We start from the raw sequence: 25,824 nt of genomic DNA, 5'->3' as shown, positions 1-25,824 counted from the left end.
GGTTTTTTTTTGATGTTGAGTTGTATGAGCTGTTTATAAATGTTGGATATTGATTCCTTATCAGTCATATCATCTGCAAATATTTCCTGCCATTCCGTACATTGTCTTTTTGTTTTGTGGATGGTTTACTTTGCTTTGTAAAAGCTTTCATATTTGATTAGGTCCCATTTGTTTATTTTTCCTTCCTTTTCCACGTTAAGGAAGTTTTCAGCTGTTATGTCTTCAAATATGTTCTCAGGCCCTTTCTCTTTCTCTTCTCCTTTTGGGGGCCCCTATAATGTGAATTATTAGTGATTTTTGATGTCCCAGAGGTCTCTTAAACTATCCTCATTTCTTTTCATTCTTTTTTCTTTTTTCTGTTCAGTGGCAGTGATTTCTGCTACTGTCTTCCAGCCCACTGATCCATTCCTCTGTATCATTTAGTCTGTTGTTGATTCCTTCTAGTATATTTTTCATTTCAGTTATTATATTCTTCATCTCTGGTTGTTCACTATATTTTCTAACTCTGTTAAAAACTTCTAACTTCTCACCCTGTGCATCCATTCTTCTCCCAAAGTCTTCGATCATCTTGCGATCATTACTCTTTCTTGGGTAGATTGCCTATCTCTGCTTCATGTAGTTTTTCTTCTGGAGTTTTATCTCGTTCCTTCATCTGGAAAATGTTCCTCTGCCATCTCATTTTGTCTAAGTTGCTCTTTGTATTTTTATGTATGTGGTAGGTTAGTTTTGTTTCTCGACTTTGGAGAAGTGGCCTCTGTAGGATCTACTAAACTTTTTTTAATCATCTCATCTCCTGTCACTCTTCTTTAGCAGCCTGTACTCTAGCTAGACTTTCATAGCTGTGCATCTTTGCATATCCTCTTCCTCCTTACTCTGTTTGGCAAACCTGAGTCATGTTTTAAGGGCCAGTTCAAGTCTTCCCTCTTCTGTGATGCCTTTTCACATTTCCCCAAATTCATCATTTGTCTCTCTCTGTACTACTCCCATGTACTTATTTTCTATTAAAGCATTTATTTGACTACTTGGTTTCACTAAGAAGTTTGTAAATTCAACATCTCTTACTCATTTTTATATTCTCAGAGCCTGTCACAGTGCCTGGCATATAGTAAATGCCTTTATATCTGATAAATGAGTTCAACATGTGAAAGTTCCTAGAGCAGTGACTGGCAGAAAATGAATGTCAGAAGATGCTTAGTCATTACTTGTCACATTTGTGAAGATCTGTAACACATTGCATTTCCCAGTTTATGTTAATTTCCCTTACTGGAATAAAGTATAAATCCTTAGTGAACCATTCAAAACCCTTTATAACATTCTCCCATTTATCTTTCTAGGTTCATCTTTTGTCTTTTCTCTTTTTGAAAATTATGTTCCCAACCTAACAAGTTTCTGCCATGTATCTCTGGTTGATACTCACCTTTCCTTCTGTTGAGAATCACCCTGCTAGTGAAGACACTGTTACTGATGGAAGTGTGTCTCTCTACGTGGAAATAGAACCACTGCTGTACAAACCCTGTTTTCTAATTTGTTTGGACTGATTGTGGTAACTGCCTTGAACTTTCAAGACAAAATTGAATTTCCCTCTTTTCTGTAACACTTATTTTTCATAATGTACTGTAACACTTACCACATATTATTTTAGTTGTATATATTTGTTACTTACTAGCATATGAGACCTTTGAGAGCAAATATTATGTCTTATTTGTTTTTGATGCTCCAGCACCCAGACTTTGCAGTGTTTCTTGATTTTAATGAGCAGAATGATATGAGTTACTCTCAAGAGGTCAGTGTTGTCTAGGATATAGGCATTTGAGAAATGTGGAAGCTACTACTGGCAAGAGAAACAGTTAACAATAATAGCAGCCAGCTGCTCACACTTGTTGAGCACTTCTTATATCCAGGCACTTCACATGTAGTATTAACACATTTGTCACAACAACTTCATGAAGTAGATGCAGTAATTTTCCATCTTTAACAGATGTAACTGAGGCACAGAAAGGTTAGGTAATTTGTCCAAGGTCATACAGTTTGGGACTATGGAACTCAGGCTGATCACTACTGTGCTTTACTGCCTTCCAGTGAACATAGAGAATTGGAAGCAGTAAGAAGCAAGTTGGAACAAGATGGAGGGCTATATGTACTCTCAAGACAGGACTAATCGCTAATGATCTTCTCTCTGACGCAGTCCAGGATTTATGATAATGGCTAAGGAGAAGATTTCTTAAACTGTAAAGTGAATACATGTCACTTTGGGAATCTTACTAAAATTCAGATTCTAATTCTGTAGTTTTGGAGTGGAGCCTGAGATTCTGCATTTCTAACTAAGAAGCTCCCAAGCAGTTACAATGCTGCTTCATTGTGGACTCCATTTTGAGTGGCAAGTGTTTAGGAGGTTCCATCCCAGAGATATTTCACATGGGACTCTGTTAGGTTCTCATCTAGAAATTTTAAGAGATTCTGTTTCCTTATTCGGGTACATAGTTATGAAGTTGCTGTGGTATAGAGGTTCTGAGGCTTTAGACACCAGTTCTCTAGCCTAGTTCTTTATTAGAATCACCTGAGTAGTTGTAAAAACTACTAATGTTCAGACTGTGCTTCAGAACCAATAAGAATATCTGATGAGTGGGCCTGTGTATTCAAACAAAATTTGCAAGTGATTAGAATGCTCGGCCAAGGCTTCAGAACCACTGTAAGTAAACAATTAATTTATTAAACGCTTTTAGAACCATGCTCCTTTTCCTGTTAACCAAGTCTGTTGTCTGTTGAAATAAAAATTGTATTGCAAAAGTTCCCATGAATTGAAAATACTTTAAAATTGCCATAAAGACAAGACTAAATGTTAAGCAAATGAGGGCTTTCATAACTACAGTGTTTTAATTAAGCCTTGTGCTATTGGTAAGGTAGTGTTCATTTTTTAAGGACTAAGAGTAAAAATACCAATAATGCTTTTTTCTGTTGAGAATGTTTCTGTGAATTCTAGTTGTGTTTTCTTAACCCAATTTTTTTCTCTTTCCAACAGGGATTTTTTGCCAGGTGGTAGGAGAGATTATACAGTCCAAGTTCAGTTGAGGTGAGTTTGAAATTTTCTTGTTACTTTAATTTTATACTTGTAACTATATGTATATAGTCCTGAATTTGTAAATACATAAGCATGTTTGAGTACACTATTTAAGAGTATTTCTTTTTTTTCTTTAATGCAGACTTTGCCTGGCAGAGACGAGTTGCCCTCAAGAAGATAACTATCCCAATAGTCTCTGTATAAAAGTAAATGGGAAGCTGTTTCCTTTGCCTGTAAGTTGCTTTTTATTCACAGGCTTTTGTATGTAAGTTTATTATAAATACTAACAAGGCCTAGAAATAGTGATCACTTAGTACCAATGAACAGTCCCAGCATTAAATACTGTTTTCCACTAGAGAGATTCATGGCTCCTTGGGGAAGTGGCTGATTCCAGGTTTGGGGGAGATGGAAAAGATGAGCTTGAAGCATCTTGTGCCTGGAAGCGAGGAAGCTGTGAAAGACTCTTCAGATTATATCAAATGGCATAGTAGCAGGGCAGGACCTGCATATGTAGGGCAGCATGTTGTAGTGGATGTCTGAATGAGCTGGGCCTCAGCCATGGATGAGATGATGAAAGTTAGAGGCTGCTGAGAGCTACTGGACATGGAGATTAAGGATTCTGAGCTTGAGCCTTGATGGTGCACACTTGGGGGATGGATGCAGTGATATCTGATTGACAACCTATTGTTTAAGCAGTGAAGTAGTATATGGGCTTCAGCACCTGGGAGATACACACACACACTCTCTCTCTCAGTGTGTATAGCCTGCTTCTGACCTGTTAGATAGCTCCAGACTCTTCAAATCCTGTTAGTCAAATCTTAATGTAACAATTAATTGTTGAACAGGACTATGTATCTGTCTCCACTGAGGTTTGGACTAAGTTACTAATTTGGTACAGCTGTGTGGAAGTAAAGCCTTAATCACAATAGTAGTAGAGCATGGCCTGTTTTTCAAGCCCTACAGAGTGGATATGTATCTTAACTGAAGAAGTGCTGTGAGAACAGTGATTCCACCATTATGTTAAGCTGCCATTTTAGTAAAGCAGATACCATGTGACTGTTGAGACAGAGATGGGGCAGCTGTTTAGCATCCCTGCTGGGCACAAGACTTGTCTCTGGAATAAGTATATGCGCAACAGCTGTGAGCAGGCTGTACCAGGGCCAAGTGGTTGTAGTTGAAGCCCAAAGTGAAGATGGTCAGTGGCCAAGGCTGACCCTGCCAGTCAAAGATGTGACTTCTTGGTTGTCACGAGTCTCATTTCTCTCATGTGTAGCCTGTGGATTTAGAGACCTGAGAAATAACGTGTTTCATGCATTTTATAGGGCTTGAGCAATACTGCACGACTGCCTGCTCTTTCTGAAAGATGTCTGTGAGGCTGAAATCATGAAAGAGTTTTCTGGGGATGAAAGGGGAAATTTCAGAGGCTGAGCAGTTATGGTGGGGAGGAATGCTTACATGGCCTTGTGCATGTTCAAACCCCAGTGGGACATTTTGTCTCTTGGGTTTCTGGCCATAAGCAACAACAGATCTCAGGAGCTGTCTTTTATCTGGATGGATCATATAACGATCTAAACCAAGGGGAGAAGCAGCCTTACTTGGAGCTGAAGGATGCCACTGGGTGGCCAGATGTGTAGCAAAGGAAACCTGGGGTTTTGGAATGATAGCACATTTTCCATTGCCTTTCATATCCAATTTTCTTTGTCGACGATGGGCTAAGATTTCTTTTGACCTTTGACTTTTATTGCTATTTAACTCTCTCATTCTCCTTAGAAATATCTAATTATGATGATCTTCTTGCTGTCTATAGACCCACCTTGAAGATCTATCCAGTATTATATGTGCCAGTGCTGGGGGGTCGTGTCTGAAATGTGTGAGTCTCTACCTAAACTCTGGCATTGCTTCAGAAAATATGATAGTGACAGATGTGTATACACACGTTCCACACAATTTTCCAGGTGGACCAGTATTTTTGCTATAATATTTTCATCTATGAGATCTGCAGCACCACTATGGATAGCTCTGAATTTGTCATTCTTCCAGGACTTTTGAGAGAGAAGAAATTAGGCAGTTGAGCACTTCCTCTGGGACATTGTTACTCAGTCACTGCTGCTTTCTTACCAAAAGCACTACCTAACCGTTGAGTACTTATACTAGGCTGTTCGTGAACACATCAGCTACTACGTGAAACACCCTTTGTCTGATGAGTCTTGCACTCACCTCTGGAGCCAGAGTCCTGCAGTGGCTCCAGGAGCACTTGTGAGGGAGGTGAAGAAAGGTGAGCATTAGGACAAAGGATTTCAAAACAGATTTCACAAACAGAAGGCAATGGGGTGATGATGGGGGCAAGGGTGAACTTGCCTGACCCTAATAGGACCATCCCAAAGACCAGATGCAAGTCTTTCCCAGGTTTTTCGTCTTCAGCCCTGTGAACTCCTGTGGAACAGCTGACATAAATTTACATGCAACTGATGAGAAACTGCTGAGACCTCCCCTTGATCCACAATTGCTGTTGTTTGGGATAATGTAATATGGAGCCTTTACTAGCATGAAGCAGATTTATGAGAATCATGTGAGTGTACTGCTGCCTGAGAAGTGAGCTCTTCACCACCATGGAGATCTTCAGGGACTTTGTTCCAATTGTAAGAAGCATCAACAGGCCACAAAGAAATTCAACATGTGGTCCTTGCCCATGATCCTGGTTTATCCTACAACAGATCCTGGAGGAGTAAGTCATGGGATTTCCCATTAGAGCTCTGAATAAATTCGACTTTGTGTCTGGGAACAAGTGTCTACGCGTATGACCTTATTGTAGTATGCAGTCATTATGGATCCATGATGAACAAAGAGTAAACTGAATGGGAAATGGTGTTACCTTGATAATAGCAATGTGTCCCTGGATTCTTAAGGGTCAAATAGTGATGAAAGCAGTTTATGTGCTGTTTTACCCACATCAAGATGCTGAGTTTTATAAGACATCCTTATCCCTTGATTTTTCCAGTCCCTTGATACAGAGATGACAGTAAGCAGTTCATAGCAGGACTTGTAGAACGATAAGTGCAGAGTGGACAGACACAAGTGAAACTGCCTCTGAGAATCTTCCCCACACCTCCACCTTTTACTCAAGCACTGCAAGCATACACACTGACAGCCAAATGAGAAAATTACATGCTTTTAAGGGTAGAAGAGAGAAAAATTCTTTGCGTGGAGAGTTATTTTGAGAGGCTGAATTATTTTTCCTTTTAAACAGATTTTGAGAAATTTATGTAAACCTGTGGAGCTGTAAGGTTGGGGTGTGGAGGTGGGTTGACATGGGGTAGTATTTCTTGGAAAGATTCCAAAGAGTGGAGAGAATGTGTGCTTACAGTTCAGCTGAAAAAGATCTCCTAAGTATTTCCTCTCGGTGCAGCAGGAGACTTACTAGTACTAGTGCCATTATCTCAGTGTATTCTCTGAGTTTGTGGATTTCTTTTTGCTGATACATTATTTTTTTCCTGCATATATTAGTTACACCGACGGTCTGCCTCACAGTAAATCTGGCCTGAAGTAAAGTCAATATATTCTTCTTTTGATACACACACACACCAATTTGAAGAGATTCCCTTGGCCTAAGATGGGATAATATTGGCATCTAAAAAAATAATAAAGTGGACTCAAAATTATCAAATATATAAATGAGTTTATAATTATGCTAAAATAAACCTTTGGAGGTTACATCAGCTCACTACTCTAAAAACTGGTTAAGGGAGAGAATCATTGATTTCAGAGTAACAAATGTTGCTGTGGTCAAGTTCTTTATGGAAAGATTTCAACGAATATAAGCAAAAGGAAGAATGGATTTAAAAACTTTTTTTGTAATCTGTAATCATATAATGGATCTTGATAACCATCATCAATGGATACTAAAACCATTAGGTCAAAGCTGGATGCGGAACTTTATAGTGGAAGGATCAGGCCTACATCAGGTGAACTGATCAACCTTTACATCACTGAAAATGGGGCAAACAGACATTCTGTGCCTCATGATGTGGTACAATAGGAAGAACATAACATTCCTTATGTAGTTTTTGTGCCTGAAAATTTGAACCTGAGTTTGGTCAAGCCTGTACAACTAATTACCAGCTTAAAACATGGGAGTATCATACTTTCATACTGTGAGGAAGCAGTCTGTCTAATACAGAAGAAGAGGTCATTCTTCAGGTCAGAAGCCCTGGGGTCTCCAACGACAGCATTGGAAAAGGAGTAGACTTGGAGGCAGGGGGTGGGAGAGAATAAAAATTATTCTTTAATATAGAATAAAGGAGACTTCAGAAACAACTGAGCACACTGTGAGGGTCAAGTTTGGATTCCGATTCAAACTGTAAAAGGACATCATATATACCAAACTATGTATGGATAAAGTAATGTGTCTGGGATACCTTATATAATAATCTGAGATGGGGGTAAAGACTGCTTATAAGTAAATTATTGAATTGGATGATAGGTATATGGGAATTTGTTATACTTTTTCCCCTATTTTTCTATAGGTTTGAAAGTTTCAGAAATAAAAAGATAAAAGACATCTCTGAGGCGGTTGAGAAATTGGAATATAAAGTAGATATTAGATAATTTTTTTAAGTTATGGTTAAATTAAGATCGTGATACTGTTTTGTTTTTTTTAGGGTCTTTTAAAGATGCATATAAAAGTATGGGTCAAATGGCATGTCTAGAACTTGCATTTAAATACTTGGGCAAAAATAAATGTGTGTATGTGTGGGGTATGTATTTTGGGAGGGGGGTATGTATTTTGGGGTGGGCTCGGGTTGGGCCAGAGGCAAATGAAACAAGTTTGGCAACATGTTGGTTACTGAAGTGGTTTGGTGGGTACTTTACTGTTCTTTCTACTCTTGTGTATGTTTGAAAATTTTTATAATACAAAGTAAAATAGTAAATATGTTGGTAGTATTAAAGTAGTAATGGTAATTAGAAAATTAGGGGGAAAATGTTAAAGGAGCAACACTGTCATCTTTTGTCAGAATTACAAGTAGATGAGATGTTGTCAGAGCATGGAACAGAAAAGATACTTTAGGTATATCTTTTATTGAAGTGTTAGGTTGAGACTGATGAAAAAATCTTTCAATGGCTCTCCAGCAGCCTTTATTTAGAAAGCTTTAGATTTACTCCAAAGGTCTCCTGTCAGATGAACTTAATTTTATTTTTGCTTTAGATATGGAAAATTGTTAGAAATATGTGAAGGCTCAGCTTTTACGGTTGACCCTTGAACAACATGGGTTTGAACTGCTCGGGTCCAAATACTGCGTTATTTTCAGTAGTGAATACTACAGTATTGCATGTGCCTCAGGTACAGAGGAACTGAATATTCAGAGGGCTGACTGTAAGTTATACTTGGATTTTCAACTGTGTGGTGGGTGAGTGCCCGAGCCCCCGAGTTGTTTAAGGGTCAACTGTATATCCTGTTCTCAATAATCAGGTAACTGATGGTTGACTGGAGGTGATACTGTTGGTCAGAGGGAGAATATAAGTATACAGATAACTCAGAATTACCAATGAAATTAAACTAGTCTTGTGGGGGTAGAGAATAGATTTAAAATGTTTCGGTGAATAATACTAGTACCATATTTGGTTTTGAATTTACTAACACCTCATTCTTATATGCTCGTTTATTCTCTTCCCTTCTATTGCTCTCTTCTGTCAAATTAACTAACAACATTGTTGCTGGGTTTCTCAAATTCCAATTTACAGAGTTTACTGTCTAACTAGTTCATGAGTTTTTATCATTTTGGCACACCCTGTGCCATTATTTTTATTTGGTTAACATACTAGTGGACATACCAGAAGACAGACTAGTCTTTCAGGCCCCAAACAGGCAAAACAAAGGTTTCATTCACAATTACCCAGATATTGGTGTTGATATTTCTTGTGTGTGTTGCTCATTGAACCAATTTCCTAGTCTTTATAAGAGGACTTTCTTATGAGTTTGCTTCTTTGTTTTATTTCACTTGAACAACTTTAGATGGGCATAATCCTCCTCTACACACACACACACACACACACACACACACGCACACACACACAATTTCCCTTTTCCATAGTGTAATGAAAGTTATTTACGTTCTTCTCTTTGTCTTCTATTCCTCTGCTCAGACAGTTCTCAATGATTTTCAAAGTCTTGTTGCATGTTGTAGATTACACATTATCATGGGAGTTCACACTTAATAATTACTATCAGGGCTTCCCTGGTGGCGCAGTGGTTGAGAGTCTGCCTGCCGATGCATGGGACACGGGTTCGTGCCCCGGTCCAGGAAGATCCCACATGCCGCAGAGCGGCTGGGCCCGTGAGCCATGGCTGCTGAGCCTGCGCGTCCAGAGCCTGTGCTCTGCAATGGGAGAGGCCACAACAGTGAGAGGCCCGCATACTGAAAAAAAAAAAAAAAAATTACTATCCTACCTCCTACAAGGCAGCGAAAGGTGTTCCCTAGTGTGAAAGACTGTTTTCCTGGGCTCTGCCTTGTGATGGCACCAAAACTGTATCTCATTGTTACCAAGGTGCATATTTTTGACATCTTTAAAATCTAGAGGTGTCTTAACAGTTTCTGATGATCAAGTGGCAGCTGTAATGTATTGTTGTTGCCTGCACTTGTACAACCCTGATGTTATTATTCCCATGGCATGACTGGTTAACTGCCCTTTATCGGTTTTTCAGTCAACAAATGACTTGGGAACATTTCGAGGAAGGTTCGTGAATCCTGGCTGTTATTTGAAATTTTTGTTCTCTTAATATCCAGGGTGTGTCAGCATTAACACTTGTAGTTAGTCTAAGGGTGTCAGTGACTTGCAAGGAAATCTGAGAGATATTTGTGGAGTAGAATATAATTTTAAGAAGTTTTTTTGTGTGTGTGGTACGTGGGCCTCTCACTGCTGTGGCCTCTCCCATTGCGGAGCACAGGCTCCGGACGCGCAGGCTCAGCGGCCATGGCTCATGGGCCCGGCCGCTCCGCGGCATGTGGGATCTTCCCGGACTGGGGCAGGAACCCGTGTCCCCTGCACCAGCAGGCGGACTCTCAACCACTGCGCCACCAGGGAAGCCCTTAAGAAGTATTTTTATCTTGAGCTCTTGGTGGCATATAGGAGAGTATCATGTGGAAAACATGCACTGATGACAGTGAGAAAACGATTCAAGAGATTCTTCTGTATATCCTAAAGGAATATGTTAGCCAGTTCATTTTGCTTATGTTTTCTTGATATGTATGCAGGAAAAAAAAGTACATTAGGTTGTATCATTAACTTACTGTTTTTTTCTTCTCAGTGGTACATAAATTGCATCATTGGCATCTTAGATTCAATGAAATATGGTGTGTGCTTTTCAATATGTAGATGTTTTCGCAGCTAAGAAATTTTAATTTTCTAAAAAATGTATTGGTTTTGAAAATCAGAAACTGAAAAGTCCTGTGGTAATTGAGAATTGGATGTACTGTGAAATCAAAAGTGAGGCTGTTTACTATTTAAAACAAATACTTAATGACTAGAAAAAATAGAAAAATATATAAGTAGCGATTTTATTATAGCCGTCAAGCTAATTCAATGCCAATTGAAATATGAAATATTGGTTATTCTTTTTTGTTAACGTGACCTGGTTTTAAAGATGGCAATCTCTGTTCTACTCGGAGAGAAGACAGTGGAGAGCTTTTTTATCACTCAGAAGATTTTAATAATTCCTTTGAAATTCACTGATTTGCTTTTTTTTAAATTTCCAGAGTTCGTTTTCCCTCTCTCGCCCCTAGTATTTGAATGAATTAGAGCTCCTAAGATGAATCAGTGTAAAGAGGTGCAACTTTATTGTTTATAAAAAGGAAAAAAATTCATAGTATGGCAAGATCTCAGCATCTTTAATTTTAATGGAACATGGATTTTTTGTTGTATTTTTCTGGATTTGTGAAATATTTTGTAACATTTTTAAAAGGTCATTTTCCTCTTTTGGATTGGTGACTTTAGGGTGAGGACTATGTGATTTCCAGGATAAAATAAAAGTAATTAAGTGTGACTGAAATTAGGCAAGATACTGTACTCGTCTTGGAGAAAATGTTTGCTTCTCTACGGAGAATTTAAAATTATTTTTCTTTCTTGGTTATAGGGCTATGCACCACCACCTAAAAATGGGATTGAGCAGAAGCGCCCTGGACGCCCTTTGAATATTACATCTTTAGTTAGATTATCCTCAGCTGTGCCAAACCAGATTTCCATTTCTTGGGCGTCAGAAATTGGAAAGGTAAAGATTCTTTTCTCTGGGTAGCATGAAAGTGTTCCCACTAGGTGTTGATTTACTTTGTTTTTTTCTTAGGCTACTAGCTCCAGCTCATTCAGTTTTCTGTTTGTAACCCCAAAAGCAGTAATTTTCAGTTCAGGGTAGAGATGTAGAGATTTTCAAGGTTGAAACTTTAAGGTTTCCTGAGTATCATCTCTTTATTTTCTTAGAAAGGAAGTAAGTATCATTACAGTGTTTCTTAAGTTAATGGTTAATCACAATTGTGTTTAAGTAGTATTTTAAGAAACTGGGAATTTGGGGTAATTTTTGAAGAGGAACAAAGAAAGCTTTCTCAGGCTTTGGAGAAGATTAACATTTGGTTAAATGTACTCATGTTGTGATTAGAAATAATCTGTTCCAGCCTTTATATGAATAGCTGATACTTCAAATAACATGTGGGCATCCATATGAAAATATTTACTTAGATTTATATTATTTCCTCTGTATTTTTAGGTTGATGAACCTGGGTTTCTGCTGATGCTTAGTCTCAAAATGCATTTTGTCAATTATGAGATACTGATTAATACAACAAGGGATTTCCATTTTAGAACTGCTTGTTTATATAACTGAAATAATGGAATAGCAAGAGATTTCAGTTAACTTCTGAACATCAGCTTTAATGTTGCTGTTTCATAGAAATAAAGGATAGTATTCCTATTTGTGGATGGAGAAGTTGAGTCATGTTTGTAGCCAGAATCATTTGGTTTTATCACCAAGGTAATTGCAGAGCTGGATATAAAGAATATTTTTGTATTGACTGTACAGACATTAGGATCTCTTTAATGATTGTTCTCTTGAGCTCTCATTTCTGAATTTTTACTCTAACTTTTTTATCATAAGACACTGATCCCTAATATTTTTTATTTGTGTGAACTGAATGTACAGTGGTAAAGCACTGGATAAGGATTTGGGAAATCTTGGCTTAGTCCCAAGTTGGCAAATTGTTTGATTTTGGCCAAATTGATTAATTCCCTGAGGCCTGCTTATTATAAAGAATAAATAAAATCTCGAGAATGGGTGTTATATGCAAATATAAGGGACATTGTTAACTGAGCAAGTATTAATGCTTTAAAGCTTAGTGAGAGGAATTTGAACAGAAGAGTAGTATATCTTTTTGAAATGATTATGAACTTACAGATTTTTTGAGTAAAAGATTGCAGACATTGAAGGCCTGACAGGTGTGGGGTTTTTTTTGCCATATAATGGGAATAATATTCTTTCCTTGTAATTATAATGATTAATTGACTTAAATTTGCACACTATAGTGGGTATTCAGATATTTGAAAGGACTGTTACAGGACATTAAAAATGATATTTAAAGTATTTGGTTTGGCAACTATTAAAAGTATTTTGTTTATTGTAGAATTGATTGAATGAATGAATGTAATGAAATGGTAAAGTAGGTTTTTAGCATTTAGGTAAAATTGTATATCATCTCTTCATAGCTTTATAAATAGCTAATGAAAGTTCCTTTGTGCCAGATCTAAGAGAATATGGGATTGGATGCTATTATTTTCTGGCCTTGTCTTTTTGATTTTTATAGTTTCTTCATGTGTCTTATATACTGTAGTAGCTTCCCCTTCCCTAGTAAAATGCCCGTTTGGGAACAGGAATTAATTGTCAAATTTTTTTCTCAAAAGAAAGCTGATTTTGGGTTCATACGAGTGATTTGCCTAAGGCCATGTAGCAAGTGTCTGCCAGAATTAGAACTGTGGAACTCTGTATGTGAAGTGTTAATTTAGACCACAGGTGTTTGAACTTTGTTTCTGCAGTGGATCTCATTTTTCAATGAATATATTATGAGAGCCCCATTACATAAAAACAGAAAATTCTAGTTAGAAGTGGGCGTGGGAGAGTGCATTTTCATTTATACCATGGTGGCCCCTAAAGCACCAGTTTTGCTAAGTTAGAAACACAGTTTGAAAACCACTGATCTGAGCCATTTTATCTTTCACATAGATGTTTTAAAGTTATAAGTGATTGAGAAATATCTCAATCACTGAGATGATGAAGTGTTCATCTTCCCTAAAGTAGCTGAGTTGATTTTGTTCCCTTCCCAGTCATTGACTGTCCTGTGGAAGTTATTTTGAATGTTATTTTTAGAAACCAGAGCTTCTTAGACAAGTGTTTTATGTAAGTAGACTATTATCTCTCATCTTTAATACAGATTATCTTTCTTTGTAGAATTACTCCATGTCTGTATATCTTGTACGACAGCTCACATCAGCCATGTTATTACAGAGATTAAAAATGAAAGGTATTAGAAACCCTGATCATTCCAGAGCACTAAGTAAGTAATGTTTGTAAGACTGAGCATATGAGATGCTTTAAATGGAAATTTAAAAAGCTTCACATATATCTCCATACAGGAACAATTTGGGAACAATTATTAGAAACCTAAAATGAATTGTGAATTAAAAATACTCTAAGAATGGAGCCCTATGAATTGAAAAGCCCTTCTCTCAGAAACCACTCCCAAGAGGATTAATTTTAAATCTCAGCTAATCTGATTTTTCACCTTTTCATAAGTTATTTAGGTAAATGTCAGGTTGATGGCAGTTTTGATGCCTACGTTGACTTGAGATTAGGAATGCAAGTCTTCAAAACCTGCGGTGTGTAGTGTGATGTACATTTAAAAACTTCTAACTAAAAAAGGTCTTTTTGCAAAAGAAATGTTGATATCCATCAACAATAATATTTGCCTTCTGAGATGTTTTATTTTGTACTTTGCTTTCATACTGTATAATAATAGGTAGAGAAAAAAAAGTCAACCCAAACTGTTAACCCAAACTGTAAATAATAACCCAAACTGTAAATAATTCAGTTCAGTAATTGAAGTTAATTGAACAGGACATTTTTTTGGGGAGAAAGAGAATATTTTTCTCCCAGTTCATATCACTGAATGAACCAGAAAGGAGAAGAGGATCTATAGGTTGAAAAGGGAACCAAGTAGGGCTGTTGAAATGGTATTTTGTTTCTTATACTCAAGCCATTTCTCATTTCAGACAGTACAGTATTGATCTTCCTGCCTAGAGCTGAAAGCCATGGAAGCTCTTCCGTAGTTTTTTTTTACCCCACTCAGGTTCCACTGTCTCTACTTACAGTCCTGTTCTCGCTATTGTGGTGTTGAGAATTAGGCATCTGAAGGTGGTGTATGTCTTCATTAGCTTGTATAGATAGACAATAACTTGTATACATTACATGATGATTAAGATCACAGACATTCCCACATCCATAGTAGTTTTCAATAGTTAAAGGAAGTATAAGAATATTTTACCTTTTCTGTTTACAAATTTAACAATTGTTGGAAATTACCAGTACTCCCAAATTAAAACAGTCATGAATGTGTTTTAGAAAAGCGTTGAAGCTCAGAGGATAGCTGCCTTCCAAGTTCCTTTCCTAATTGTTGTATTGTTCTTAAGTCTTAAACAGCTTTCTGCTTTGAAACTCTTCCTCACCTGCAATTTTACTTTTAAAAAGAAAATTTAAAAATTCAATTAAACATGTCATCTAGAGTTTGTAATTCTTTAACCTAATACTGGAAGTATGGTTGTGTTTTTAGTACATTAATACTTAACATTTTGTTTGTTTTGTTTTGTTTTTGTAGTTTCTTGATCTGTTTGAAGTGTTTGGCAAACTTTATATAAGATGATATATATATTTCTATAATTCTATTCATATGTCACAATTAATTTTTTAAACTGTGTTTTTATTATTGATTTTCCCTCCTAAAGTTAAAGAAAAACTTACTGCGGATCCTGATAGTGAAATTGCTACCACTAGCCTTCGGGTGTCCTTGATGTGCCCTGTAAGTAAAGCAACAAAACATTCTGGGGCATCTTACTTTTTATAAATTACTAATTTTCCTATAAAAGTAAGTATGTGAATGAATGGTATATTATGGAATTTTGAACTTTTTTCGTTTTCCCATTCGGGGATCTTCATGGTTAAGCATTATAATTCCAAAGAATGCAAACATTCTTCAGGCAATGACTAAGCAAGAAGAGATGTAAAGGGATATTGCATCAAAGAGGAAAGAGAGTTTTAGGTTCAGAATAATCTGTCACAGTTAATTATCGATAATCCACAGCTAATACTGAACATATCTAGAGAGTTGGCTCCTTTTATCAATATAAACGGTATTGAAAAATAACAGTAAAGTTATTAGGACCTAATAAATGCTAATTGATAGGCGAGGTCAGGAATAGTGGATGAAGGCTTCTTTAAAATCACTACTCTTGGAGGGGACCCTTTGCAGATGAGAGGAACTTTATGAGAAAAGTATGGAATTAGGAATTTATAATATAGTTGCCGGGGGGAGGCATTTGGTGACCAGCTACCATTGTGAGAAACATACAGTTTTTTAAATGGAAAGAGAATTGTGTCAGAGAAGGGAATAATTTGTTAAGTTCCTATTATGTGCTCCTTATATTGTCTAATTAGCAAGCCTGTATGGAATTGTTCCCATTTTCAGATGAGGAACCTGAGACTGAAAGGGGTTGGCTAACCCAAATCACACAGTTAGTTTGTAGTAGAACAAGGATTTAAATTTTGGTCTTCTGACATTATTCCAGTTCTCTTATAAGACAGTGTACCATATTGCCACATTGGACCAAAAATATAAATATCCTGATTATAAGTCTACCTCTCTATTTGGGAAAGCAGATATCTTTCTTTCTAAAGCTTTATTATCTATTATCATTAACTTTAACTTACCTTTATTGGAAAGGGATAGACTTAACATGAAATTGGGATTGCTTCGAAATCGGAAACGTGTGTTTATGAAACACAGAGACGGTCTGCAGGAGGACATTAATGCCCTGAGGTGGTGGCAGGGGCCCTAGAGGGGCTTGGGACCTCCTGTACTCACAAGCTGGGCATGAGTTCATTTGAGTTCATTTCTTCACAGTACCTTTTCCTCCTTCTCATGTTAAGATTGATATTAAATTGGAACACATGAAATTGCCATTTTGTTCATCAAAAACAATTTGGATATTGGAAGTTTCTTATGATTTAACTCTAGTATATTCAGCAAATGTTCATTGCCGGCTATATTCTAAGCACAACCACTATTTGGGAAGGGAACTCACGTCACCTTTTTGTTTTAGTATGTCAGACTATTCTATCAGGAAGAAAGCGCTTCTACACAATTTACCTAAGGAGTTGTACAGTTTGCACAGTTCCATTTTCTGTAAGTCTTACTGTCTTGGAACTGGTTTTTAATTTTTTTTTCCATTTTTTCCTTCAAACACTGTGCTGTTCTACATGACAACAACCAAAACAAAACAATAACCAAACTATTGGATTCTTGGACATTCAAAATAGTGAAAGTGGTATATTGGCATCGTCAGGATTTCTTCTATATAAGAATAGGGAATAGTTCCTTTCACATGTGTCAATTTTAATAAAACTGACAGTTTTAAGAAAACTAACATTTCAATGATTTGAAGAAATGAAGTAACAAAATTCTGTTTTAAGTTCATTAAATGTTTTCTTTCTCTGCTTACAAGTGAAAACAGATCTGTTTCTGAGACTATCTTTTGAGCTTTCCTCAGTATTCATCCTACCTGATTTTTTCAGAGCACTTTCTAAGAAAAGAGTGAATGGTACTCTTCAGACTATACTAGTGTTAACCTAACATTGGGTTGCTAACTATAGGATGTGATCTATGTTATCAGAAAACCAAACAGGTGTTTTGATCAAATTTAACAGAGATGACAGAAGTTAGATGATGAAAGTAGTTTTAGAGGCAGAGATAATACTAGTATCAGTTGAAGATAGCAGAATGGAGGGAGTGTATCCAGCTGACTGTGGAAATAACACAGGATCTGGGGTGGTGATGGGAAATGGTGAAGAAAAAAAGGATCATAGGCGTTTGGAAGGATAAGTGGTGAACCATGGGTTAATTAGGCAAAAATGAGAGAAAATGATAGCTTAAGGTTGTGGAAGAAATGTTCTATTTCACAGTATGGTTTGTAAAGTGATTTGAAGTAGACATGAATCTGGATAGTGAGAGCACAGTTCAAAACCTCTGTCCTTAGGACCTAAGGAAGGTAATTTTACAACAGCTGTTAAAGAGGGATCTGATTGAGTGTGTATAATTAAATTTTTGAACACAGTATCTGAATTTTACATAGGAGTTCCATCTTAGTGATATTAGCTAGTGAATTTTGGACTGTCCTGCAGAGGTAGGCTAGGTGGGTGCCCCAGGATAGAAAAGAAAAACAGGTTTGATTTTATGTCTTGTTTGATTCTGACTCAAGATTTTTTAAAAAAAGGTACCGCTTCTACAAATAGTTTGAAACCACTGATTTGAGCCATTTTTGCTTATACCTACTCTTTCTTTAGACAGATACTAATTAGTCTATAATGAAGTAAAAATCAATTCGGATACTACCTGCTTAATATTTGATTAATAAAAAAGCTGCATTACGGTGTTAGATACCATTTTATTCATAAAATCAATACATTTCAAAACAGTGCCATCATCTGACTAAATAGAATTCAGCATATTCAAATCTTTTTTTATTAACATTACATAATCAGTATTAGGAAATCGGTCAGATTTTGCCAGTTAGTAATAAATGCTTTTTTAACTTGGGAAATGTTCATTAGCTCTTGTAAGACACTAGAGTAGCATTAAATTTAGGATCAGCAACTTTTGTAGTCCTGAATGTTTTTGTTTCTTTATGCTGTGGAAATTCTAAAGCAGTTACAGGAGAGATGAGAATGTCATAGAAGAGGAAGAAAAAGAAAAAAGCAGCAGATTGCAAATTGTGGCCCAAGGGTACCTGGGGATCCCTGAGACTCTTTGAAGAGGTCCAGAAAGTCAAAACTATTTATAATAATACTAGGACACAGTTTGTCCCTTTCTTGCTCTCATTCTGTCATGAGTAGACAGTGATATTTGATAGGGGTTACCTAACAGGGGCTGATGTCATTACTCTGATGGCTGATGGAATGTGTACTTGTGTATTCTTGTGTTTTAAAAATGTCTCTTCATTTCTAATACAATAAATATTGGTAAATACAACTTACATACATATAAGCTCTTGGAGGTTCTCAATTTTGAAGAGTGTAAAGGGATTCTAAAGCCAAAAGTTTGAGATCTGGTTGCCTAAAAAAACCGTAGTAGGTTGAGTTAGATAGAACATTATTTTAAAGAAACAAATCCAAAAAATTGACAAATAATGCCTACTTTATTATACAGTTGTTCAAATAAACAAAAGAGAAAATTTTAAATTACTAAAACCTATTCAGAAGTAACATTTTAAATAATATGATATCTTTCTTTCTAGATTTAACTCTGTTTATAATCATATGTATGTTTATTGGAAAAACCTGTATTGTGCTATATATACTGTTCAGTGGTTTACTGTCTTTAAATTAATGGTATATCTTAAATATATTAATATGTCTAGATCTAATTTTAACCACTCTAGGTATTTTGTTGAATTGGTATGGTACAGCTTATTTTTTTCACCTGTTTTTAGTGATTATTTGGGTTGTTTACAAACATGGATTATGTAAAAAAACAATGATGGAAAATTCCTAAATAAAACACTAGCCAGTAGAATCCAGTACTCTTTTTCAAGGATAATATGTGATAACAAAGGGATGCCTCTTAGGAATGCAAGTATAGTTTTATATCAGAAAATCTGTTGAAATTATCTATAATAATAATTGAAAAAAAAAATTCTCTGATCATCTCATTAGGTGCTAAATAGATATTTAGTCAACATCCATTCCTATAGAACAAAAACTCTTAGCAAAGTAGGAAATGGTAGATAAGTAAAACCAAAAACTACCACCATGTATAATGTAAAACTAGGAACGTCTTTATGAAATTGAAAAATATTTGGATTTGTGTTATAGCTCTAGCAACTGCATCTTAGTGATTGTATTGTTTTTAGCCTCTTGTAGCCTCAGCATCTTCATTTCAGAAGTAGATATATAGATACTAGTCCTTTTGGAGTCATGGGGTTGTTATGAGAATTGTATGAAATTTACATAAACGTCTTTAGCATGCTGTAAGGTTCTACATTACTTAAGGGATAATTTGTTATTAAAGGAAGGGAAAATATAGAGGGAAATATCTTAGAAGAGAAATTGCCTCACATTCTTTTCTCACTTCTTTTCCATCTTAAATAGTTAAATTGTGCTGCATACTTGCATGAATCACTGTAACTTCCAAAATCTCTTTTAGAATCCTAGACACTTAGAGGTAGTATGGACTCTGGAGTTAGAGCATCTGTATTCAAATATTGACTCTGCCACTTTCTAACTTTGTAATGTTAGTCAATTTAGTTAGCTTCTTTTTGCCTATTTCCTCATTATAAAATGGGGATGATAATATATACCAACTGTATAGTGTAGTTGTTAGGTTAAAATGTAAAGTGTCACGAAGATTAATGTAAAGTATTCAACATGATACCTTAACATGTAGGTACAACTATATAAGCATTAGTTACTGCTATAATGATGAGTTGGATAATTATTTTCTTTTTAAATTATAAAATAACCAAATGTTCATTTTAGCAGAAAGAAATTACAGATAAACCAAAAGAAAAAAAAAAAAGGAAAATTCTAAAAATCCTACCCCTCAGGCAGAGTTAACAGTGTTATAGTTTAGCTGTGACTTCTTCTAGACTTTATAGTGCAAATAAAGAAGTCTTTCCTTCTTCCTTTTCTTTCTCTTTGACCCTTACCCACTTTCTCCATTCATTCTACCATCTTTCTGACAAATACTGAGCATAGGCTGCGTGCTTGGTACTGTGTTGTGACACTTGGATTACACTGGTAAACAGTGACATAGACCTTGTGGGGCTTAGAGTGTAGTCGGAGAAACAGATTTTCTATCAGAACAAGAGAGCTGGTTATAAACTGAGATCTTTTCTATAAAGGGAGTATACAGGGAGATTCAAAAGGCTCTACAGAAAAACTTGATCTGATCTAATCTGGATGCTGTATATGTCTTGATGTTGGTATTCCTCTACCAACTGGAATAAGAATTGAACAGAGTACTAGGTTATAAGAGTATATTGAAACATCAACATATGCGCTTATACAAAAGTGAAAAAAAGTATATAAAAATGTATTTGCAATTCATATCACATACATGAGGCTGATTAATATAGGTAACCAAAGATAAATAACCAAGTGGAAAATGAGAAAAGGTTATTAATAGACAGTTCTTGGAAACACAAATGACCCTTAGAAGTAAAAAAAAAAAAAAAGGAAAAAAAAGCAGCAGCAGCAGTTCAACTTCACTTATAATAAGAGAAGTGTATTCCAAAACTACAATGGGGTACTTTTCACCTATCAGATTGGCAGCGGTCAAAGGATTCAATAGTGCTATATTGACAAGGTCGAGGGGAACCAAGCACATTAATACATGTATATGTGTAAATCAGTAGGTGACCTCTGTGGAAGATAGTTTGTCATTGTGACAAAAATCATACACTTTTTCTTTGACTCAAAAAGTTTACTTTTAGGAATTTATCCCATAGCTATTTATTGCAGTATTATTTGTTGTGATGAGATTGGAGACAGTTTAAATGTAAGTACAGAATTGTGTGAATTGCACACCACCGTATCTGGGGATATGTTTTTTAAAATACACATTTGATTATGCATAGAACATCTGTGAAAGGACATGCAAGAGATGGATAACAGTGGTTCTCTCTAAATAGGGGAAGAGATGAGAAAGAGACATGTTTTCATTGTATATATATCTTTTCCTACCTGTGAATTTACAAGTTTTACCTACTTTCAGAAAATGAGATGGTCTTTTAAAAATTATACGTCCTTCAGTGAATACAAATAAAATATATAGCAATCTTGATGGAAATAAATACTGGTTTTAGTTTCGTTTCTTTTTCATTTTGTTAGTCTCGTATGACTTCTTCACATTTTTATGACTTTTGAGGCTTTGTTCTCTTTTCTGAAATGATTTCCCATGTTGTCTTCCCTGTCCTATAGTTAGGAAAAATGAGGCTGACAATCCCATGCCGTGCAGTGACTTGTACACATCTACAGTGCTTTGATGCTGCCCTTTATCTGCAAATGAATGAGAAGAAGCCCACCTGGATTTGTCCTGTGTGTGACAAAAAAGCTGCCTATGAAAGTCTAATTTTAGATGGGTAAGTGTATCCCAACATAATAATTATACTTAATCTTATTTCTAAACTGTAGTTAGTGGCCCTTTTATCTTTATAATATTCTTTGTGTTGGGGACAAGAGGGTGAGTAGTTTCCTTTTATTTTTGCTTTTCATGATCATATTTCATTGTCCATAGGAAAGGGTAAAATCCACTTAGTGATGTCATTTTGCTTACCTAGAACTTCTTGAAGAGCAACCAGGTCTGTGTAAAACCGCAGAGCAAGTGGTAGGGTAGATAGAGTTGTGTTATGCAGCTGTTAAGTTTAAAACTAGAATTCACTTCCAGGTTTTTCTGACTCTGGAGCCCAAACTCTTAAGCATTATCTCTCATGTCATATTGCATATGTCAGAATTAAGGAAAATGATATAAACTAATTATTAGTAAATGAGGTACCCTTTTTTTCCTGTAACACTGTTTAAAAAAATAGCATATATCATCCATGCACCCCTATTAACATTTAGGAAATACAGTTAATGAAAAGATTAAAATAAAATCATCAACATCCCACCCTATGGTGATGATTTTGTTATTGATGTATTAAAAAGATTGAAATCACTCTTTGCATAATGATGTGTATATACATCATGATTTTCACTCTGTAGAGTGAAAAATATCCTAGATCTTTAAAGATACTTCAGCATTTTTTTCAGTTTGAAAAGAGTATTACTGTAGAGAGGAATGAGACAATGAAGAGTGATGGGACTTTTTTCTCTGTAAACTTTTACTTTTTAACTTACTTTGAAATAATTTCAAACTTAGCAAGAAGTTGCATAGTAGCACAATGTGTTAGTTGTTAACATTCTGCCATATTTGTTTTGTCACATTCCCTTTTAATGTGTAGGTATTTTTGGTGTGTGCATGTGTGTATACAGAGAGAAAGAGATTACTATTTTCAGAAACCTTTTGAACCATTTGAGAATTAAGTTGCATATGTCATGTCCCTTTGCCCATTAATATTTTAGGGTATGTTTCCTAGATACTTGATGTTCCATTGTGGGTACATTACTAATCATTTAAGCGGTTTTTTTGGTTTGTTTGCTTGTTTGTTTTCTTTCCTCTTGGGTTGGCCAAAAAGTTCCATAAGATCTTACGGAAAAACCCAAACGAACTTTTTGGCCAACCCAATATTATAGCCTACATGGTTGCCACTCTTTCTGTTTTACCTTGTGATATGAACATTTTTGAAGCTTTTGTTTGCTCGTTTAGACAGGGTTTTTTTCCTTAAGCTCTTAGAAATTGAAATGCTGAATAAAAGAGAATATATAATTTTAAGACTTTTACTATTTATTACCAAGATGCCTCCCAGGAGGAGTAAACGATTTTACGCTCCTAGTTGTCATTTCACTCTCCTGCCAGTAGTGTATTGGAAGCCCACTTCTCAGTCTTCTTACCAAGCTTATCATATTAAATCTTATTTTTAAAATGCCTTTACTAGTTTTCTAGTTGAAAAGATATCTTATTGTTTTGATTTTTATTTATTGTAAGAATTATCAGTTATCAATAATTATCAATTATTATCTTCATCCTTATATTGGTTGTTATAATACTTTTTATGAATTGTCACTTAATGTTTTTTTTCCTTTGTGGTTCATCTTTTTCTTACTGACTTATAAATGCTCATTATATACTGAGGATATTAATTTCTCTGTTTACATGTGCTAAATATATTTTCCCAGTTTGCCTTCTGATTGTATTGTGACATTTTTCTCATTCAGAAACTTTAAATTTTTATTCCATCAAGTCTGTCTCTTCATTTTGGTTTTCTGTCTTTAATGTGTTTTAGAAAGTCCCAGAGATTTTATATGAGCATTCACTTGTTTTTTTGTCAGGTACTTTTAAGATTTCATTTTTTTTTCCCCTTCCATTCATGCAGTTCTTTATTCCATCATGCATTCCTTCACGAATTCATTCAATATAATACTTATTAAATACTGGCTGTGTGGCAGATACTAGATCTAAAATGGTAAACAGAGCACTTCCAGAGTGGGAGACAGTAAAGAACTGCATATTGTGTTAAGCGCTATGAAGGTAAAGAATGGAACTATGTGAAAAAATTGGGGATAGGGGAGAAACTTTAGGGTAGCGAATAGGTGATCCCATTACTCCACCCTTCCACCTGAAGGTTGGTCAGTAATCTCACCAACACTTAATGAGTAATCTCTCCCATGGGCTTAAGACACTGCCTCCATCATTTAAAACATTTTTTGTACTCAAGTGTCATTTCTGAACTGGTATTTGTGCCATTGATCAAAGTATTGGCCAGTACAAAACTATTTTAATTATTGGATTTCTGTTATTCATTAATATCTCTTAGGCCTATGTTTCAGAATTTTCTTGACTTATTACAGTTTGCCATATTCACTTGAATAAAAGCATCCTTAAATTACACAAAGAAATCCTGTTTGGATTTTGATTGGAATTATGTTTTTCATATAATTAGGGAAAATACATATTTAAAGTATTACATATTCTAATGAAGGTAGCATTTTTCCTTATTTGTTTTTATCAGTTTTATCGAGATATAAGAACTGCCCATATTTAAAGTGTACAGTTTGGTACATTTTGACCCAGTATACACCTGTAATATCATTATAATAAGATAATGAATATATCTGTCCTACCTAAAGTTTTCTCATGTATCTTCCTAATCTCTTTCTTTCACTGTATCCTCAGTCAAACACTGGTATGCTTTCTGCTGCTACAGATTGTTTTGGATTTTCTAGAATTTTGTATGAATAGAATCATAAAGTGTCTGCTTCCTTTGTCTAGCTTATTTTTATTCAGTATGCTTGCTTTGAGATTTGTCCACGTTGCTGCATGTACCAATAGTTTTTTCATTTTTATTCCTGAATAGCAGCATTCCATTGTACAGATATCCCACAGTTTATCAATTCACTTGTTTATGCGTTCCTTCTGGTTTGGGGTTCTTGCAAATAAAGCTGCTAAGAACATTCATGTCCAGGTCTCTGTGTGGACTGATGTTTTAATTTACCTGGGGTAAGTACTTACGAGTGGAATCCCTGGTCACATACTAGGTGTATGCTTAATTTTTTAATAAATTACCAAACTGTTTTCCAAAGTGGTTGTACTCTTTTATATTCCCACTAGCAGTATAAGAGAGTTCCAGTTGCTCCACATTCTCATCAACGTTTGGTATGGTTAGTTTTTTAAATTTTAGACATTCTAGTGGTATATGGTGGTACCCCATTGTGGATTTGATTTGCATTTCCGTTATGACTGTATTGAGCATCTTCTTGTGTGTTTATTTGCCATCTGTGTGTCATCTTTGGTGAAGGGACTGCTTAAACTTTTGCCCATTTTTCAGCTGGGTTGTTTGTTTTTCATATTACTGAGTTTTGATAGTTCTTTATATATTATGGATATAAGTCCGTTATCAGATCTGTAGTTTGCTAATGTTTTCTGCCATTTCCTCTTTTCAGTCTCTTAATAGTATCTTTCAAAGAGAAAAAGTTCTTGGATTAAGGCCAGTTTATCAAGGCTTTCTTTTATGTACTGTGCTTTTGATATCATATTAAGACATTTTTTCCTAACCTAAGGTCAGAAAAATTTTCTCCTTGCTTGCTTTAGAAGTTCTGTAGTTTAATTTTATACTTAGATCTGTTATCTACTTCAAGTTAATTTTTGTATATGGTGTGAGATAAGAAGCAGGGTTTTAGCTTCATTTTTGTTTTTGGCAAACAGTCATGGAGTTGTTCTGCCACATTGGTGAAAAGATTGTATTTTCCTCATTGAATTGCCTTTGCACCTTCTTTTCAAAAATCAGTCGGCCATATATATGTGGATTTATCTCTGAACTTTGTTCCATTGATTTGTCTATATTTATGTCAGTACTGCACTGTCTGGAAATCAGGGTAATGTGGGACTTCTAACTTCATTCTTTTTCAAAATTATTTTGACAATTGTACATATTTTGCATTTCATTGCATATTTTAGAATCAGCTTGTCAATTAGAAAACAAATCTGGGTTTTTGATTTGTATAATGTTGAATCTATAGATAAGTTAAGGGTGAGTTCACAATATTTAGTCTTCTGATCCATGAACATGATATATATCTATTTAGTTAATTAGGTTTCAGTATGTTTGGTGGTTTTCAGTATATAGGTCTTGTATGCTTTATGTCAGATTTATCCCATTGTTTCATATTTCTCATGTGGTATTGTTTTTTATATTTTTAGTTGTATTATATAGAAATATAGTTGATTTTTGTATGTTCTATCTTGAAACCTTACTAAATGCGTCTTGTAGTTCGAATAGCATTGTTATAGAACATAGGATATTCTGTA

At 35.4% G+C, this 25,824-nt stretch overlaps 1 protein-coding gene across 11 annotated transcripts in view; it reads left to right on the top strand.

The window, feature by feature from the left end:
• PIAS2 (protein inhibitor of activated STAT 2) overlaps positions 1-25,824 on the top strand; it is a 91,443-nt gene that overhangs the window by 37,845 nt on the left and 27,774 nt on the right. For all 11 annotated transcript variants that reach the window (XM_027118429.1, XM_027118423.1, XM_027118426.1 and 8 more), the window contains 6 exons: positions 3,020-3,070; positions 3,201-3,291; positions 11,187-11,321; positions 13,542-13,647; positions 15,092-15,165; positions 21,339-21,499. In XM_027118429.1, coding sequence (XP_026974230.1) covers positions 3,020-3,070; positions 3,201-3,291; positions 11,187-11,321; positions 13,542-13,647; positions 15,092-15,165; positions 21,339-21,499 — 618 coding nt within the window. The remainder of the gene's footprint in view (positions 1-3,019; positions 3,071-3,200; positions 3,292-11,186; positions 11,322-13,541; positions 13,648-15,091; positions 15,166-21,338; positions 21,500-25,824) is intronic.

This window comes from Aethalodelphis obliquidens, unplaced genomic scaffold (assembly GCF_003676395.1).
Source record: "Aethalodelphis obliquidens isolate GAN/ISIS:26980383/991018 unplaced genomic scaffold, ASM367639v1 scaffold19, whole genome shotgun sequence".
Classification (NCBI taxonomy): domain Eukaryota; kingdom Metazoa; phylum Chordata; class Mammalia; order Artiodactyla; family Delphinidae; genus Aethalodelphis; species Aethalodelphis obliquidens.
Note: the sequence above shows the minus strand (reverse complement) of the source record. Positions and strands in the feature narration are given on the sequence as shown.